This window comes from Manduca sexta, chromosome 8 (assembly GCF_014839805.1).
Source record: "Manduca sexta isolate Smith_Timp_Sample1 chromosome 8, JHU_Msex_v1.0, whole genome shotgun sequence".
Taxonomy (NCBI): domain Eukaryota; kingdom Metazoa; phylum Arthropoda; class Insecta; order Lepidoptera; family Sphingidae; genus Manduca; species Manduca sexta.
The window spans coordinates 12,561,456-12,580,122 of record NC_051122.1 but is presented as its reverse complement, the minus strand read 5'-3'; the positions used below and the strand labels follow the sequence as shown (position 1 = coordinate 12,580,122).

At 34.7% G+C, this 18,667-nt stretch overlaps 1 protein-coding gene across 3 annotated transcripts in view; it reads right to left on the bottom strand.

The window, feature by feature from the left end:
• Window positions 1-18,667, bottom strand: part of LOC115444771 (probable isocitrate dehydrogenase [NAD] subunit alpha, mitochondrial) — a 19,706-nt gene extending 1,039 nt beyond the window's left edge. The window contains exons 1-7 of one of the 3 annotated variants that reach the window (XM_030170676.2): window positions 18,286-18,561; window positions 18,041-18,208; window positions 16,841-17,019; window positions 7,855-8,070; window positions 7,241-7,376; window positions 6,534-6,647; window positions 1,104-3,300 (exon numbers count right to left, since the gene is read on the bottom strand). In XM_030170676.2, the coding sequence (XP_030026536.1) occupies window positions 3,073-3,300; window positions 6,534-6,647; window positions 7,241-7,376; window positions 7,855-8,070; window positions 16,841-17,019; window positions 18,041-18,208; window positions 18,286-18,414 (1,170 nt within the window). In that variant the 5' untranslated portion in view covers window positions 18,415-18,561 and the 3' untranslated portion in view covers window positions 1,104-3,072. Of the gene's footprint in view, window positions 1-1,103; window positions 3,301-6,533; window positions 6,648-7,240; window positions 7,377-7,854; window positions 8,071-16,840; window positions 17,020-18,040; window positions 18,209-18,285 lie in introns of those variants that run through there. The other 2 variants (XM_030170677.2, XM_030170675.2) reach the window with 2 other exon arrangements.

Below are 18,667 nucleotides of genomic sequence, written 5' to 3'. Positions count from 1 at the left end.
TAGGAGTTCGCTCTTTATGTCCAGATTATCACTTTTAGTCTGATTTACGTATACAAACTACAAACATGTAGTATGTATACGTAAATATATATAACAATATAGTTATTAACCACATGTTTCATTTAGTTACAAACGCCATGACTGCCTCGATGACGTAGTTGTATTTATACATGGTACCTACGAGTACAACTATCACACTGAGGTCCCGGGTTCGAATCCTCTAGGTCGGGTCAAAAATAATTGTGACTGGGTTTTCCTATCCTAAAAAATTACTGTCCCAGCTCAGTTAGGAAGTTGAAGATGTAACACTCCGTGCCTCGGAAAGCACGTAAGGGGCCGTTCAAGTATTATGTAACGCTATTTGGGGGAAATGGGGGTCTTGTAAAACGTTACGATGCGTTACATCGGCGGGAGGGGGGTCTCGTACAAAGCGTTATGTAACATTATTTTTTCTTGAATTAAAAAAATTAAAAAGGTATTTTAGCGACTTTCCCGTATTTTGCGTAAAAAACTTGTGATTAGAAAAAAAAATGTAAATTTAGAGTTACGTTACTTTTGGATGGGGGGCGGTGGCGTACTGGAAAACGTTACGGCGTGTTATATGGGGGGTGGGGGGGTTAAAAATCTCATAAATTGTGTTACATAATACTGGAACGGCCCTAAAGCGGTTGGTCCTGCGCCTGATCTCTCTCCGGTCATGTCAGATTACAGTCTCACCGAATTATGAGAGTGCAGGAACAGAGTGTACCTGTGTGTTGCACTCACATTTGTCGCTAAATCAATTAGCCTTTCAAACATCGATATAAATATCGCTGAATGGTTATTGCAGCCAGTACTTAAGTGTTTGCTAATAGAATTTATTTATTTATTTTAGATAGATTTACAGAGAAATTAAATAAGTAGAGGTTAAACACTGTATAATATAGTCTTATGCTAATTAAGTCTTTGCCAGCAATACAAATACCTTGCCGTCCTGGTGAGACGGACCTGCTTGTCATTGTTCTGAGAACGGGCCTTACATCAGAATATCCAGTCAATCCGACAATAAAACAATTCGTTTTTTTTTTTTATTTCTTTAATATCCAAGGTAATAAAAATGTCAATACGTTTTTAAATGGCTTTATTTACATTAAAATTAAAACTTAAAATTATACTCACAAAATTGATCACTCCTGTTACTAATCATGTACTTGGTAGAAATCACTTAAGCAATGCTGGCAACAATAAAACAATCTCATAAGATTAGCTAAGTCCGAAAAACAGTATTTATTTAACACAATTTGTATTCAAAATCAAACTTCACAATACACTTTTGAATTTCGAGTAGTTTTAAGATGCTAAAATACACTTTTTAATGTTTTAACTATCCATAACGGGCGTATAAAACATCTTTAGTACAATTTAAGTATTTTTCTAGTCTTCGACAAACTTCATAATTTAAGAAACAATTATTGAATACATTAATAAATAGTATCTACACTCAGATTAAATCTAAGTTTGTAACCAGAATACTAATAAATAACGTAATAAATACAACGGTTTACAGTTCATCACATATCATCATCACTAATGAAATTTGGTGTAAAGATATTAAAACTAACAACACTGTAGTTTTTGTATTGTCCCATAATTTCTGTACTTTTTTTTACAAAATACTATTAATTATAAATACTGTCGTGTCCATAAGTGAACTCTTGCAATAAACTTGGTTATTTACTAATTTGGTATATTACGAAGGCTGGTAACCTTGGCAAGTGTTGCCAATGTGTACGAAAAAAAATACTATTAAATGCGTATTTAATACTTGTAGTACAGGTGGTATTTAATAAATAATAATGGTAACATGTGGTAATACTTCAAATTTAACTAACTAAAATCTAACGATTTAAAAGTGGTAATTTTAAACTCTTCAGCACTTTGTTGCAATACAATGTAAGACCATCCCTTTTTTGTTCCCCAAAAGACTTAAAACTTTGGACTACCGTAAAGTATTGTAAAGAATGAAACCTTTTTTCATGAATAAACTCACTGGAAATAAAGTAGGGTCAAAGTCAATATTATGTAGTTATATTACATACACATTATCGCCCTTCTTTCCGAAGTAGTAGGCTGGCTCATAAATTTTGCAGTTCTGAAATTTAATTTGAATGTGGATTCAAAATCTGTCACAATATCTAATACATTAGTTTGGGAAACTTCATATTTTTTCACTCCAATACTCGATTACAGCCCAAAAATCTGATTTACAGATACTTTGGCATGTAATATCTAACCCAAGGGAGTAGTCAGACAGCTGACCAGGACCTGGGGAAATAACCAAAGTAGTAAGGCGAGATAGGAGCTGGGTCCAGATGTTTCAATATCTGCCGTTGATCTGAATAAACCGATAGCTTACTTTTCTACTTACTTCCTTTCTAAAAAACCCAATTTCCTCCATCAATTTTAATATTGTATGGATTCCTGGCACGAAAGATATTTTATCTAGGTGGTTATTGGTATTTTCCCCATTTGACAATATGCATTGTCCAAAGTCAAAGCTTAAACAATGTTTCCAAGCATCCAGAGCCTGTTTTAGCATCAAATAAATTAAAATTGTACATTGGTATAATACATTGACACAGCAGATCTAAACTCAAATAAACCTACAAAAGAACCAATGGATTGTCAAATACGACAAACTGATGGTTCTCGCATTAAGCACTAGATCATCTAAGTGGAATATAAATACTAAATAGCAAATTCATTTTGATCTAATAATTGAACTAAGTTTTTAGCGGAGCCGGTGGTCCACTGGAGTATGATAAGGTACAGACCTATGTAGCTTTCTGCCTTTGTTCCACTATAAAGTAGGGTTGGAACCACATATGTCTTTTATATTACAAACTTGGCTGCTTTACAAGCCACCTGAGGGGATGGGATGGAAGCGTGTCAATCACATTAAAGACTCAGATTTCATTACTTCTCTAAATGGATTCAGTTGTCTTGAGCTCACCTTAACCAGCATTAAACCAGACGCGATGGAAAACATCTAAGTACATGTACCTTACCCTACCACCAGCTTCCCACACCGCTCTAATTCAAATTCCTGATAATTTCATTGGTGTATTCAGTGCAAGTGCTCCTCCCTCCGAGGTCTTCGGTGAGGACCTTGCCCTCCCTCAGCACGTGGAAACACGCCCGCTCTATGTTATCCGCGTGTTCTGGCAGGCTCACATGCCGCAGCATCATGACAGCGGAGAGCAGCAGGGCGGTGGGGTTCGCCTTGTCTTGTCCGGCAATCGCTGGCGCCGTGCCGTGCACCTAGAATTATAATTAATGGTCATTTGGGTTCTTTTTGGCTTGAGGCTTGGTTAATTTAAATGACGTATACAATTAGATCATGTAAATGCAGATGTGGACAGGCTATTGGACACACTGAACTTAAATATCATAGTACCCGTTCCTGAATGATTTGATTAAGTTTTTTTTAAACATAAATGTAGAATATAACCAAGCCTCGAAACATATTATAAATAACAGAGATACATGCCATTCATGTAATGCAATATAAGACATACACTTTATAATATAACAATGGTTTTTTACATATACAGTATGAGGTTGTTATTTCATCGTGGTACATATACAGGGTGTTACATTGTGTTATCGCAACTAAATTGGAAGCTCGGAGATCTTGGATTACAACCCAAAATTCAAATTCATTCCACAAGTATGTAATTTCAGATTGGCAGATGAAAAGTGTGAGATATATTCTTACCTCAATGTAGATGTGTTGGTTAAATAATTAAAATAGTAAAAACAAAATACAAATTATTTTCTTTCGTGATATTTTAAAAATACCAAAATTGCCGAGCGTCCGCGTAGTTGTGATATACTGTAGAGAATATATCAAGGTTAAAGCTAACCTGAATTGTATATTTAACATTGTACTTATACAGGCACGTTAAAACGACCCTGCACCTGGTTGTAAGCTGAGTAAGGTCCAGAAAGTGTCCACTGACGAGAAATGGTAAGATACGCAAGTCGACACAGTTATGCCGGCCTATTTGTTGGTTTGTAATTAACATATTTTTTTATGGCCACTAGCATTTAAACTCATGATGATTAATGATTACTAGCGGCCATAAATATACACAATGTAATTTAATAATTTTTACTTAAATATGATTTGAGTATTTGCAATTATTACAATTCTCGGATAGCTTTATTATTCATTCGTGACATATACAATGTATGAAAGCATGCGCACATAGTATGCGCACACAAACGTCTACACGTTCACATGACATATATGCATATATACATGTTAATTATAATTGTACATATTATAAAGATTAAATATGACAGACAATAAATAATGAGCGTGCGAACTTCTTAATTATACATCGATATAAATTCACGTTTATTATAGGTAATTAGTGTGGTTTGTTCTATTTTTTCAACTCTATGAGACAATAGAAATTTATTTTGACTTCCATTTTGATTAAAGTAATTTTTAATAAAATTGACACATAATAGTATTTTTATCATGTCCATATTATTCGGATGATGAGGTAATGCACAGAGTTGTTCTCAAAAATGTAATCCATTTAAAAATATAAAATGAGAATAATTTATACTAACTTTTCTGAAGTTATCTATGACATGTCACTGACGATTGCGGATAAATTCAGAATTATTAACACCAATCACATCTTAAATTACCGTCGACATGGAATACCTTACTCCACAATCATACACAAAACAGAGACAACATCAATATAGTTATATTTATGTTAATCAGTACACCACAACACAACATTAGTGTCAAATGTGTTTCATGCGGTTATTGGTAACGGAACGTATTATTCGACAACGAACCCCACACCGGGTTAGTTTCAGGCTAAATAATTTTAAATAACCTTCACTTACGTTGCTTTTTTTTCTTCAAATCACTTAAACACTTGTATGTGAAGCCGGGTCTTTTGCGGCTATGTTTTTTTTTTATTTAATTAAACACTATGATCGTGTCTGTGTACCGCTCTTGATATGTTTATCTTTTATCTTTTTTGGGTAAATTTATTATATAATTTAATAAAAAAAAAAATCAAACATATTAAATGGCACGGGAGAATAGACTTATTAGAATTAAATATAAAATACCCTTTTAAATATTGTGCTAATATATTAAAGCATAAAAAAGAATATATTTTACTAACAAAGATTTGTTTGGTTATCATATGCTAGAAAACGACGCTTTATTAAGCAGAAAGCATTTTTATATACGTTCTACTATGAACTATAAATACATTCTAATTCCCATTTTCTGCTAATAATATTACAAGTCTTCAATTCCTTGGCACAGTTTATCTCACAAAGAACTGGTATTATGTCATATTCAAGTCCTTTTATATTGAGAAATCCAGGTACCAACAGCATATTGTAGATTTGTAGTAAATATATCCAAAAAATAATTCAAGGGCCTCTTTTATTTGCGAACTCTCTGTGAGGGGTTACTACAAATAGATACTTCCATAAGGTAATAGTGCGTACTTATAATAGACAAGCGAAAATATGAAAATCCCCATATCTCTACACAATCTACAGCTTAATAATTTATAAATATTACATAAAACATATATATTTGTAAGAAAAACTGTGCGGTATGTGATGTCGGTGCCATACAAACAATAAAAAATTTTAAAAAACCAACGACGGCTTTGATGACGATAAACATAAGGAAAAGATTTATAAAACCAAGTTCAACTTAACCTGGTTGGGATAAAGTTTATGATTTTCAAAACTTTTCTTTGTGAAACATAGTTAATTATTCAATTGCGTCGAAGTTTGTTTTATAAATCTCAACCTTCCCTTTTATTATACATTTTAAACAAGTGTTTTAACTAATCATTGTCAATAATAAACACACCATAGATGCAAATGCTTGTATTGTCTAATATTTTTCATTTGAGAATAAAATTCCTAAACAATGATTATTTAAAACACAGCTAAAAATGTTAAAACGCGTGGGAAATATTTTGTTAAGCACGACGAATAAACAAAAAAGTTGAGCTATTTTTTTTTTGGAGCGTAAATTGAAAATCTTTAAAAATTGTTTTTTTTTTCACTTTTGACTAAAGTACAAAAAAAATTATCTGATTGGTAACTTAGATAAACATCTGTTTTTCCCTCGAACAATCCACAGTTCTTCAAGGATGTTCGAAAAACAATAAAAAAAAAACATTCTTCAACACTCAAAACTTCACTCTTCTTAAAAAAATAAACAAAACATTCTCTCTTACATCTTTTTCAGAGATTTCGTGTCAAAGACGTCACACATCTTTTTTTTTAGTATTCGTAATCCATTTTTATCACTAAAATACAGTACTTTCTGTAAATAGTTAAAACCTCTGAACTAAACGCAAAAAAGGACAAAAGTCTAACATTTTTTTTTTAAATATCCAGTTCAGAGCTTCACAACCATTCACATGTAGTCTAACTTTTTTATTATAAAAAGCAATCAATTGTTTTTTTTTTCAAATGAATGTACTCACAGATTCGAAGAGTGCCCCGTTCTTGCCGATGTTGCCGGACGGCGTGAGGCCCAGCCCGCCCACCAGCCCCGAGCACATGTCCGACATGATGTCGCCGTACAAGTTGGGCATCACCTGGAAACGGGAATAATGCGGCTCATGTTAAGGATCCATAAAAGGAAGTCAAGGCAATCCAAAAAAAGTTAAGGCTTTTTTTTTCATAAATAACTAATTTGCTATTTTATGTTTTATATAAAAAAATGTTTTTTTTTTCGATAAACAAACGCATCGAACGAATATTTGAATTATTTTTTTTACATTGACCAAGACCATTTTAATGAATATTTTTCAGAATAAGGTAAAATTACTTAGAAAGACTAACGATAAATAATTTTACAAACATTTTACTCTAGTAAACGTTTCGATTGCGAGTTTGTACATATCTTGATACTCTATTTTCTCGAGTGGCAAAATTATATACTGTAATTAAAACAAGAAATAATAGAAAACTTATTCCCACGTAGTTATTTATCCTGCCACTCAGTGTTGCTGATTTTTTATTTTTTTTTATATGCCAGTATAGACAGACGACCTAGCGGCCCGGCTGATAGTAAGCGGCCACTGCAGCTCATGGACTCGACAATGCCAGGGACACAAACAAGCCGCTGCCTACCGTAGGGGCAATACTCTTTTTAGGCCTCGTTTGAAGAATTCTAGAATCAACTCACCAATACGTCAAACTTGGACGGGTCCTGCACCATGTTGAGGCAGACGGTGTCCAGGTAGCGCTCCTCGAACTTGATGTCGGGGTACTTGGTGGCCAGCTCGCGGCAGCACCGCAGGAACAGACCGTCAGACATACGCCTAGAAAGTTATCCGAAGACCCAACTTATAGCAACTTTTCTGTACAATTATAGCGGCTGAACTTAATATATAAATAAAAACAACGGTAAGTACCAGCTTGGGTGTTAATTTCTTATGATATGGCCAACTGGATGAATATTTATTATAGGTAAACAGCAAATAGTCACCCAATTGGAATATGTTACACGCCTACTTGACCTTAGTATTATTAGGAGCGAGCATCATCACCTATGATCAAACAACTGCTCAATTAACTGGCGTATAATTTTTGATAACTAACTGAGCCGTCGAGATATCTTCATCTCTTAATTCCCATTATAATGTCCGTTTTTCTTTAAACCTGCATAGTTTATTCCTTTTTGCTAACATATTATATCTTTCCCCATACTTTTATCAATTCTCCGTTCTTCTATGTCGTTTTCTTCACGACTGAAGGTCGTGCCCGCTTTGGTAAGTATTGCATAATTCGTCAACTCACATAATGTTAGCCTTGTGCACAGCGGTGACCTTCTTCCTCTTGTTGTCGCGCGCGAACTGGAACGCGAACTCGGCGACGCGCTTGCTCGCCTCCTCCGTGATCAGCTTGATGGACTGCACCACGCCGTCCACGATCTCGTGCTCGATGCCCGAGTACTCACCCTCGGTGTTCTCACGGATCGTCACCACGTCCACGTTGTCGTACAGGGTTTTGATGCTGGAAAGAAAAGACGGAATTAATTTGATGGTCTTCTCTGGAGAATTTATAGATTTTCTTTTATAATATTGTTCACGGCTGCACCTGCGTGAAAGATTACTCTCGGAATAAAAATACTAATATAATGTAATTAAAAAAATATGGGAATAACATAACTTAACGATAAGTCAATCGCTAAGATATCTCATTTCCATACATAACACGAAAACATGAAAAAAGGCTTCTTGCCTACGGTCCCTGATGAAAAAAAACGCAGTAAATCGTAATTACTATGTGTATTATTGAAATATTTTTATTGTTGACTCAGATGTATGATATTCAACTTTACTAATGGAATTCATCAGCCTTGTGTAAATTAACGAATCCGCCATAAAAGAGATTACTTGAAATTGAATTAAAAAAATACGTTATGCGGCAATCGGGTAGAAAGTATAATATACATTTTTATTTTACTTATTTTTTTTTCATTGCCCTAACAGAGAAACGAAAGAAGAGAAACAAAAAGAAAGAAACAGCAAGCAGACATGCGTAGGTTACCCTATTTAGATCAATAGAAAGAAACGTTTTGAGGAATTCAAGGGCTTTCTGTAACGTAGAACATAATTTGTAAATAAATACGTAATTAATAGATTACAGAATAACTCACGATAATTTACTTTTTTTTGGGCCATCTTAATCATCCATTAACAAAATAATAATAATCACCTATCAAAATCTTGACCTTATCGAATCGTTCAGCACGCACCAGATTCGTAAAACGATATTGACTTCGAGAAGGCCATTGACATTCAATTGATAATGTCTCGACATAGCCTGATAAGCCTCGTATGAAGGTTACGATATCGATTTGGAGGTGTGATCCATTGCGTTTAAAGTCCGATATTTAATATAATTGTTTGTCTTATGAATCGTAAGAAGTACTACTGTATCTAATAATCAGTATAAAGTGATTGCTTCAGGTCAAATAATCCTTCTTCTTCAGTGGTAATTTTAACGCCATATTAAATTGCCTCCGTCAGCGTCCCTTATAAAACAATTGTTTGTTAGAAGTAAATTAACCTAACGTTGAACGCGGACGGCTGAGATTGTACTACAATCGTTCAGCGTGTGGATGTCCACTGCTAAAAACAGGCCTCCTCTAAAGATAAATTGAACAACTGGTTAGAAGTGGCCTGTATCCAGCTGGTTCGTGCGACCTTGACGAGGTCATCTGTCAAATAATCTAAAGCTGTTTTTAATTTATAGGCTTATCTCAAGGCAGACAATTCGCTAAATATCAAATGATATATTCGTTCATATGCTGGATAAAAGTTATATTATAAAATCCCTCCTTTCACAGAGACGCACTATTTTTCGGGTCCAAATTACGTCCATTTAAAAGACTAAGTTAAAACTTAACATCATGTTCGTTAGAATATAGCATAAAACACGAAACGAACATTCGTGTCGTTTGTTATTGGTGAAGAAACTGACAGGTGATTCACGCGTTGGTCTCGCGACCAATCAAAATCAGACGACACGGACGTTCGTGTCGTTTTTGTTTTGCCACAATATAAGCGGACAAGACCCGCGTATAGTTATTTCCGTATATGTACAAAGAATTTTTTTTTTCTAGCATTCTTATCAATCATGCGTAACGTAATTCCACATTTTATCAACTACTTGTTCGAACTGTGGCAATTAACACTGCTTTATCAATGAGTTAAACCGATGTTAATGGAAAATCCAAAGAGTGTCACTTAGCGTGTCCTTGTCAGTTACATTTATTATGTTTGAATGCTTATAGCGCCATCGCACATGTCAGTTCAGTGCTAATATTATAAAGATTTTGTGAGATTATGTATTTCAGTAAAGGCATACATGTATTGATGAACTTCAAACGGAATTTAAACACTCAGAAAACGTCTAAATCGTCAAGATCCATCTGTATACATGCATGGTTCATGTGTTTCATTCGCGTCGTGTGTATAAACCCTAATGTTACGAACTAAATTGAAGGGACTCAGCAAACTTTAGTAGTAGAAAGTTACCCAGCCTGAATAACGGTGACCTAAGCTTAGTTTAATTAAAAAAAAAAGTTTTGTAACAGGTCAAATCTAGCAAAACCTCATGACTAGCTTCAATTATTAAATTAGATTTGTATGCCACCTCTTTGTGCGTTAAATAACTTTATATAGTGACAATAGGATTACGCTATCTAGCGCGTACACTTTGCAAGATAACGCGCAGTTACGCATTTACGTGACCAAGTATAAATCACATGTTTGACATAGCTGATTAGATAAGGCAAATATTAAAGCAATTCACTTCCCCAAATGTTCCGAAGGGGTCTAAAATTGAGTTAGAAATTTTAGAGGAATATGTACCTGGGTCATAGTTTGTATAGACCCGTCTTCTGTACTCCGTACTCAAAGATTTACGTCAAAATAATGTAATCCTGTGTACTCACAGGACACGCTTGCTAGCACAACGTCGTATCGTAAAACATCTACCATTACTTGAGAGAAGATGACTGCAGTCGCAATCCTTGAAATTCTACGCATTACTAATTCCTCTGGTGGTGTGGGACTCTCTCTCTCTCTCTAGAGTGATTTGATCGCTAGAGTTTTTACTTACTATCGTATATCTAATAACTATCTACTTATTAAATAATAAGCCTAGGAATGAGGCGGGACCTCAAAGCCCTAACAATTTTTGATGGTCCCAAAGAAGCTCTACTAGATATGCAAGACTTTATACCCTTATTAGTGTTGTTATAAAGAATTTCTCATATACAAAAGGAATCAACTTTACGATCATCGTCGATTCACACTTCATTCGTCATGTGATTCCAATCAATTTCACCGATAAGTGCTATCGCAAGCACACGTTACACAAGTCAAAAGATTGACGCAATTTTATCGATTATCCGAATTTATTTAAATACTTTATGTTCGCTATAAAAATCAATGTGTGTCTGTTTTTATATAAATGACATTGATAATTGAAAATCTGGTAAAATGTGAAGCAATGATATGATGGGTGCAATCGTTTTCTGAACCACAAAATGAATAAGATTTAGTGTTGTGAAATATTTATAAACCATTAAAAAAGTTATTTTGAGTACATTTATTTGGGTTTCCTCTGTTTTGTCTGGCACTAACTTCTCAAGTTATGAAGGAAACCATATTGACTGTGTTTCTGATAATGCCAATTTTCATGAGCTCTCTACCATCAGGCAGTCTAACTTGTCTGATAATTTAAAAGACATAGCGCATCTTGAAGAGACGGAGCAAAACTTGGAGAAGTTTTATGTTACGATCTACTAAAGTCATAAACGCAATACTGTCACTACAAAATTTGCCTTGTCCAGTGACGACGATCTTCTACAGTCCAAAACTGAGCTAATTTCTACTGCGCATTGCAACATTGTCTTGTAACATTGTCACGCTTTAGTGAATGTTTCACGGGGAAAATGATTTGCTACATATTTAATTGGAAGTTGGCCAAACTCAACCCGGATTGCTGATAACAGTACCTATGGCTTTGTAATTACAATTGCCATGTTTTAATGAGAAACATGTGACGCTGGAACCTAATTAGGTCACAGTAATAGTTTTGTGAGCATCATTAACTTGCGGACTTCCTCTGCAATGACATGCCTTAAAGCGAGGTTAAAGTTTTCGCGGTTGGCACAAGCTTCGATGGCTGTGGGAATACCGACGTCTTTGGATGACAGTACCTACATTAGATGAGAGGTCAGATCTAATGCCTTCAATTATAATAAAAGCAGTAATCATGAACCTACTAAAGTTACATTTCCTGCTTCACAATCATAAGAAATGACATGCAAACACGCATATGCAATTGGACGCAGTTATGCAAAAACTAACGAACACACCTATAAAAAAGAACCATTATTATTAGCAGATTTATTACAAACAATTGTTCGAGAGGGCCCTATTGTTACTATATACGCCAGATGTTTCAAACTGACTAGAACAAAGTAATATTTTACTTTAAACATCAATTAATTAATAGTTTGATTTAGATTTACTCGTGTCTGGGTAACTCCGACTTTTCTCAGCGGACAGCCGGCCTTCGCCGCAGACTGCAGTCTAGACGGACTTATCTGAGTCCTGTACGATACTAGCGACCTACATACGGTACGGCCGTGGCTCGATCCGAGGTTAAGTGCTCGTTAACGCCTGTAGTAATGTAACAGCATCAATTATAACACCATGCAATAATGATCTCTCTGCGATCTCTTCATGTCATGCACTTTTTCATTTTAAAGGTTACGCACTAGGACTAGGAGTATCAGATGTATCGTGTAACGCACTAAAATTATTAACTAAAAATACTAACAGCGAAAAAAATAACGTAACTAGTTCAGTTTATGCGGTCCGGATTTTAGTTAAAAATTATATATATTATAATTACAATTTTTATTGTACTTATAACCTGGTATCTATTTATTTATGTTTTTTTTTTCTTTAAATAAAGCGTCTGGATATATAAGTGTTATAATAAAAAAAAAATAAAACAACCACCACTGAGATTTAATTTCGGTTCTCAAATATGCACTAAACCTTGGACTTGACCAGTTTCCACAGGTATTTCGCAGTGTTGTCGAGAAGAAACTACGCCCCACGCTGTTGCCCCAATTGTCCATTTACTTCGAACAGTTAAAACAAGAACGCATTGCTTTTTGAACAGGATAATGACTGCTGTTATTACCATTTATATGACATTTTTTAAAAACTTAAGTCCATACATTTATGAGCACAGGAACCACTTATGGTTTAACATTCATCTTTATCCGTTTTATGTCCTAGTTGCATAGTAATAATATATTTATTTTCCCACAACTTTTAACAATACAATTTAAGTCCCCTAACCCTTGAGTTAGGTAAACTTGTGTTACAGAAGTCAATGCCCTATTCCTTAAGAAACAATTTTCTATGCGAGATTTATAAGCCGAATGAGGATGGAAGAGCCGGTAGGGATCGACCGCATCGAACCTTCGAATGACAGATATTTGACATTCTTAGTAAAGGCCAGGTCAAAAGTACCCTGAACCAGCGGGAATGCATGAAAAAATTGATGAAGGTGGAGGAAGTGAGAGAGAAAGTGGCAATCCATAGTCTCTGCCTACCTCTATACAGAGGCGTGATACTATGTATATAAATAAATTACCGGGGGGTTTATACCAAAGACATTCACAAGGGTGTAACCGCGTGCAAATACTAGTATACACTTTCCGGATCCACGCGCAGACGGCTCATGTTGTACGCAAATAGGTGAAAGATCAAAACTTTGTTTACTACTGACACTCTTGTGTACTACAGCGGATAATGCAAGGTTATCAGCTAGTTGGCTTACACGATTTGTCAACAAACACGGATCCGAAGCTATGAATCAACGAAGTCACTACATATATAAAGTAGAATCGGTTTGTTCGGCCGCGCGTCCCGTAAAAACGTATACGATTTGCCTTCCAGGTTTTGGTTATTTTAAGCAAAACTGTAGGCTATAGAATTTCAAGAAATATGATTGGGTCTCCAAATGGGGCAATAATTAAAAAAAAACAAATGCTGACGGAGATATGCACTCAGTTAAAAGTTGGCACAAATACAAAGCCCCAATAGACTGCGCACTAGAATCAGCCAATTTTAGGGTCCTTAGCCCGGATCATGACTTAGGCTTTAGACAACTAAAAAAATATTTTTTCATTTATGACAAGTTTAACAAACAAAGAGAGAAGACAATCGATCAGAAATTTTATTTTATTGTAGTTAAATGACGAGACGAACATGTTGCTCGCCTTATTTTAAGCGATACGACCGCCTATCAACAGTAGAGCATACAGGACAGAATTACAAGTTACTGCGTGGTGCTCCACTGCGGTCATCATGCTGAGACATTAGCTGTAAGTAACATAATGCCCAGTAAATTACGCTGACTACAATGTACTTCAAACTTGAACACAACAAAGCATTCACACTGATGCTTGGCGGTAGAACTAGACATTAGGATGGTACCTACCCAGTCACGCCCTCGCATACGAGAGACCGATTACCAGTATATTATGTGAGTTTCTTTGGCTAGAAAAACATAATAGAACAATAATACAGTGGAATTACCACGCACGTACGTGTTATAAATACAAAGATAAGTCGAACGGAGACGCCAGTCATTGCGAAGATAAGCATCCAAGGAGATCTGAATCACTTTTCCTCAAGTGGTAACTTGAGTGACGCAATCACAAAACAAGTCTGGGAAATCGTGACTTTCCTTATAATGTATAAATGGAATCCTATGTTTAATTACTTTGCACATTATTTTATATAAAATTAAATGTAATAATTTATTTTGTAAAATGTTAAATATTATTTAGGTTCAGTCAATATTTACTCTACCGCCAGTTCGTAAAGCAGTACAAGACAAAAACAGGAAAGAAACTATGGTGATGTTCTTTTCAAAATCGCTTTCAGGTAACAGTAACTAAAATTGATTGGAAATTTAGAAACAAATCCATAATATTTTATTAAATTACAGCTACTAAGAGTAACGAGGTTATCTGGCTCTTTATTGTCTTTTTTACACTCGCACTATAACGTTGGGTGACGTCACGCCTTAGTATGTGTATCTCTTTCTGTTATTTGAGAGGTTACAGAGTATTTCGACGACGCATCAATCAATCAAGTGTCGATCATTATTGTATGTTTGCATGATAATGATTTATCATTAGCTACATCGCTTTGTCTCAATATGAAACAAAAAATAAATAACATAATGCCGCTTTTGCTCGTCTCTTTCAGAAGCTAAATAGCGTTTATATTGCGCGAAGCTGGGTTCGCCCCATTACATAATTTAGTAGGTGAGCTAACGTCGGGTGTACTATTTCTTAGATTTCGCTGGGTTAATAATATTTACCGCTATAGCTATTGTCGATAATGGATAAAAAAGGTAATAAAATAAAGGAAATGCAGGTAGATCCTTCTGATCCACTGATCTTACTATAGGGGCGACAAAAATATTACTTTAACTATGTCATTTATAGAACTGAGTCAAATTTTAAAAAATCTGTCACTTCTTAACTGGCGAATTAATTTCAATATGTATTTACTTTATTTTTCTTAGCTACATGCCCCGTACCGGTAGTAAAAACCACTGCAATGCAGTTTGCTTATTGAATTAAATTAAAGTTAATTTTAAAAACCTTGGCATTAGTATTTGCTTTTTCCTGTGCGGTAGCATCTGCGCAGCCGAACAAATCGATAGAAAGCCGAATATAATCAAGATGTCTAATATGGATTGCGTTTAATAAAAACAATTTGGTCCAAAAGAATATTCTGTATTAGTCCTACTGAGCATCAGGTCATATCACTGTATGGGTGACCAATACTTAAAATTGATTGAAATGACCGTCACATACTTTATAAGTAATTTTCGGCTAACAGCCGCGTGGGCATCGAATCAACTTCGATTAATGGCCGATTAAATTCAATTTCGTTGTGTAAAAAGACGTACTTTGAAGAGATTTTTATCAGTACTTTGGCAGCAAAGTAAACCAGAAGATGAATGGAAAAATGACTGCTAAGTAACTTGAATATTTCACTACTAATGCTATGAAAGTAGCCATTGTACATAATTGTTGTAATTAAGCCATATCCTGATTTATTTCATCTTATTGCTTTTTGGTCATGTACAATCATGGCATTATCTGACGCTCGAAGGACCACCAAAAAATTACAAATAAATAAATTCGAAAAACAAATCAACTAGACCTATCAATTAGTATTAATCAATTTGGTATTAATTAAATACGTTGATTGATACTACAGACTTAAAAAGATTAATAAGTGATTAAATAATTGACAATGAAATAATCAGTGCAAGTATTTACATTGCGTATATACGTCACAATGGTTATCTTTATTTGGAATTTCTCGATTACGTAACGTTACTGGATTCGTAGGTAGCTTGTCTGCTGATTTATTATAACTGGTGGTGGTCCAAGGGTTGAAACTCAACTTAAGAATTTATGTATTTGTAACATATATTAAACATAAATTTTATTTTTCTGTATTCCTCTATATGAACTTTAATAATGGCAAAACTCTTATCCTCTGGGGCAATGTGCTTAAAAGGGGGTATTTTTTTTCTTTATGTATTTATAGATTCATGTGATATAGCAGCTTTTATAGCCTATTTGTAAAAAATTCTATAAATTAACTATTTTCTTTCTGCATACAAGCTATGAAGCAGATCACATTTAGCGAATAAAATTAACGAAATTACGCGAAAATTTCAATATCAGGGTAACAAGCACACCGTCCATGCAATACATTGCATTTCAAAGTTTTACATTACTATTTAGAGTAGTTGAGGCCCTTAAAATTAGACAAATAATTCTATACATATTATAAAACAAAGTCCACAAAAGATGTCTATCTGTATGTGATCGATTTTCTCAAAACCAACTCGACAGATTTTTATGAAATTTTGTATGAAGATAGTTTAAGACCCTGAGAAGGTTATAGGCTACTTTCGATCCCGGGAAAATATAATGTGGGACTTTTATCCCGGAAAACTCCTTCACGCGGGCGAAGCCGCGAGCAAAAGCTAGTTGTAAGTCAAATTTTATGTTCATGTTGTCTCAAATATTTGCTCACATATTTGCTTTAATTGCAATATATGGGGTGGTTTCCAATATTTGATATGCAGCTCACCCTTAATCTTCTATCACTCCATTCCATTCCATTCTTATAAAACAATTACTTACCCATCCAAACTCTTGCAAGGCCTCACATTAGCGTACAAGTCAAATTCCTTCCTTAGGGCCAAGTTGAGCGACCGATAGCCCTTGCCGACCGGGGTCATCAAAGGACCCTTGAGACCAATCTTGTTAGCATTCACGGAGTCTATCGCTTTCTGTGGGATGCCGAACTTTCCATCTGGACCCTAAAAAATAAATATGTTATTTAGTAAGATTCATGATGGAATGTAGAAACTAAATATATTGACTATTGTTTGCTACTTAGAAACCATAATTTTAATTTAAATAAGATAGGATTTATAGAATAATTTGAATCTGATTCTTTGGATTGTTGCAGTGTGCATTACATTACAAAGTGCTATTTTAAAAATGATAAATAATAATATAAATGTATAACAAGTTGCATAATATTCAAAATTCATTGTGTGCCAGTTAAAAAATAGGATACATTTTGATAATTTATTTTGTGGTTGTACAAAACAGGATTTTATGTAGTTTTTAACTAAATTAGTTCTGAGCTGATATATTTTTTGTTAAATATAGTGAGTTATTTAATTATAAAAGTGATGTTTGAATAATTTGGAATATACAATTTTTATATAAGTATATGTAATACTTAATAATAAGTTTTGTTACTTATTTTTTTTCTGTTTCATATCTCAATAATTCTATGTATGTCTTTATTTGTATGTGTTAAATTATAGTAGCTATAACATATTCTATTGTAAGTTATATGAGCAAATATATTAACCATAGACATACTTATATCTTGAATAAAAAAAATTATGTGAATTATAAAAAAGGTTGAATAATAAATGACAAAATATTACATAACTGAATGTGTATCAATGTCCCTTGTCAGGTCAGTGCAGTAATATTTGTTTTTTTTTATATTCGAAATTATAATTTGATAATCTATATCCATTGTGGATTATTGAAAGAAACATATAGCTATTTCTCATTATTGTATGCTAATGTTAGTTAAACTTATCGAGACATGGTTATAACTCACGTGGTTATGTTCACAAATCAATTTGTATAACAAAAGAAACGATCACTTCGAAAAGATTTTGCAATCGCATAGCTTCGAAACATGAAAAAAAGAGAATTATAAATTAAACATGGCTTCAATTCACTTTGTATGTTATGACGCGAATGATAACAATTAAATATGCATTAAAAACATGAAACAGTCTCGGTACATACCCTAACAGCTGTGACGTCCACTTCGTCCCATTCAATAGGTACTTTGGCAGCTTCGAAAATTTTCTGCACGGCCACCGTGATTTCAGGGCCGATGCCATGGCCCGGGATGAGGGTCACCTTCCGCACCCCCGTGCTGTACTGCGCCGCACCAGCTCGCCCCGCCGGGACCTGCCCAAACCACGGAAAACCACCATCTCATAACCTATACATGGCTACAAAGAAATCACACCAAAAAATATTTTAACCTTATTTTTTCCACTTTTAACGTCCTTAACATTATCACTCGCGGCCGGTACGAACAAGTTCACAAGCGAACCGAACACTTTACTCTCACGAAAAGGCTCCAAAAGCACTTTTATGTAATTCTTCGACATAACTATACTAAGTCTATTTTTGGATGGCTAGAAAACTCAGGACGAACTCCGATGGCGGCAAAAATAAGGGTGACATGCAAATTAAACGTAACGCAAGTTAGTATGCAACGCTGAACTACAAACTTACAATTTTCCGGATAATTCTCGCTGCCATTTCAATAATTTTTGTTAATGCGACGACGAGCGATAACTCCGCGGTGAAGGGCGGAGGGGGAGGAAGTTGCAAGCGCGGCAACTACGCATGACCGGAAAT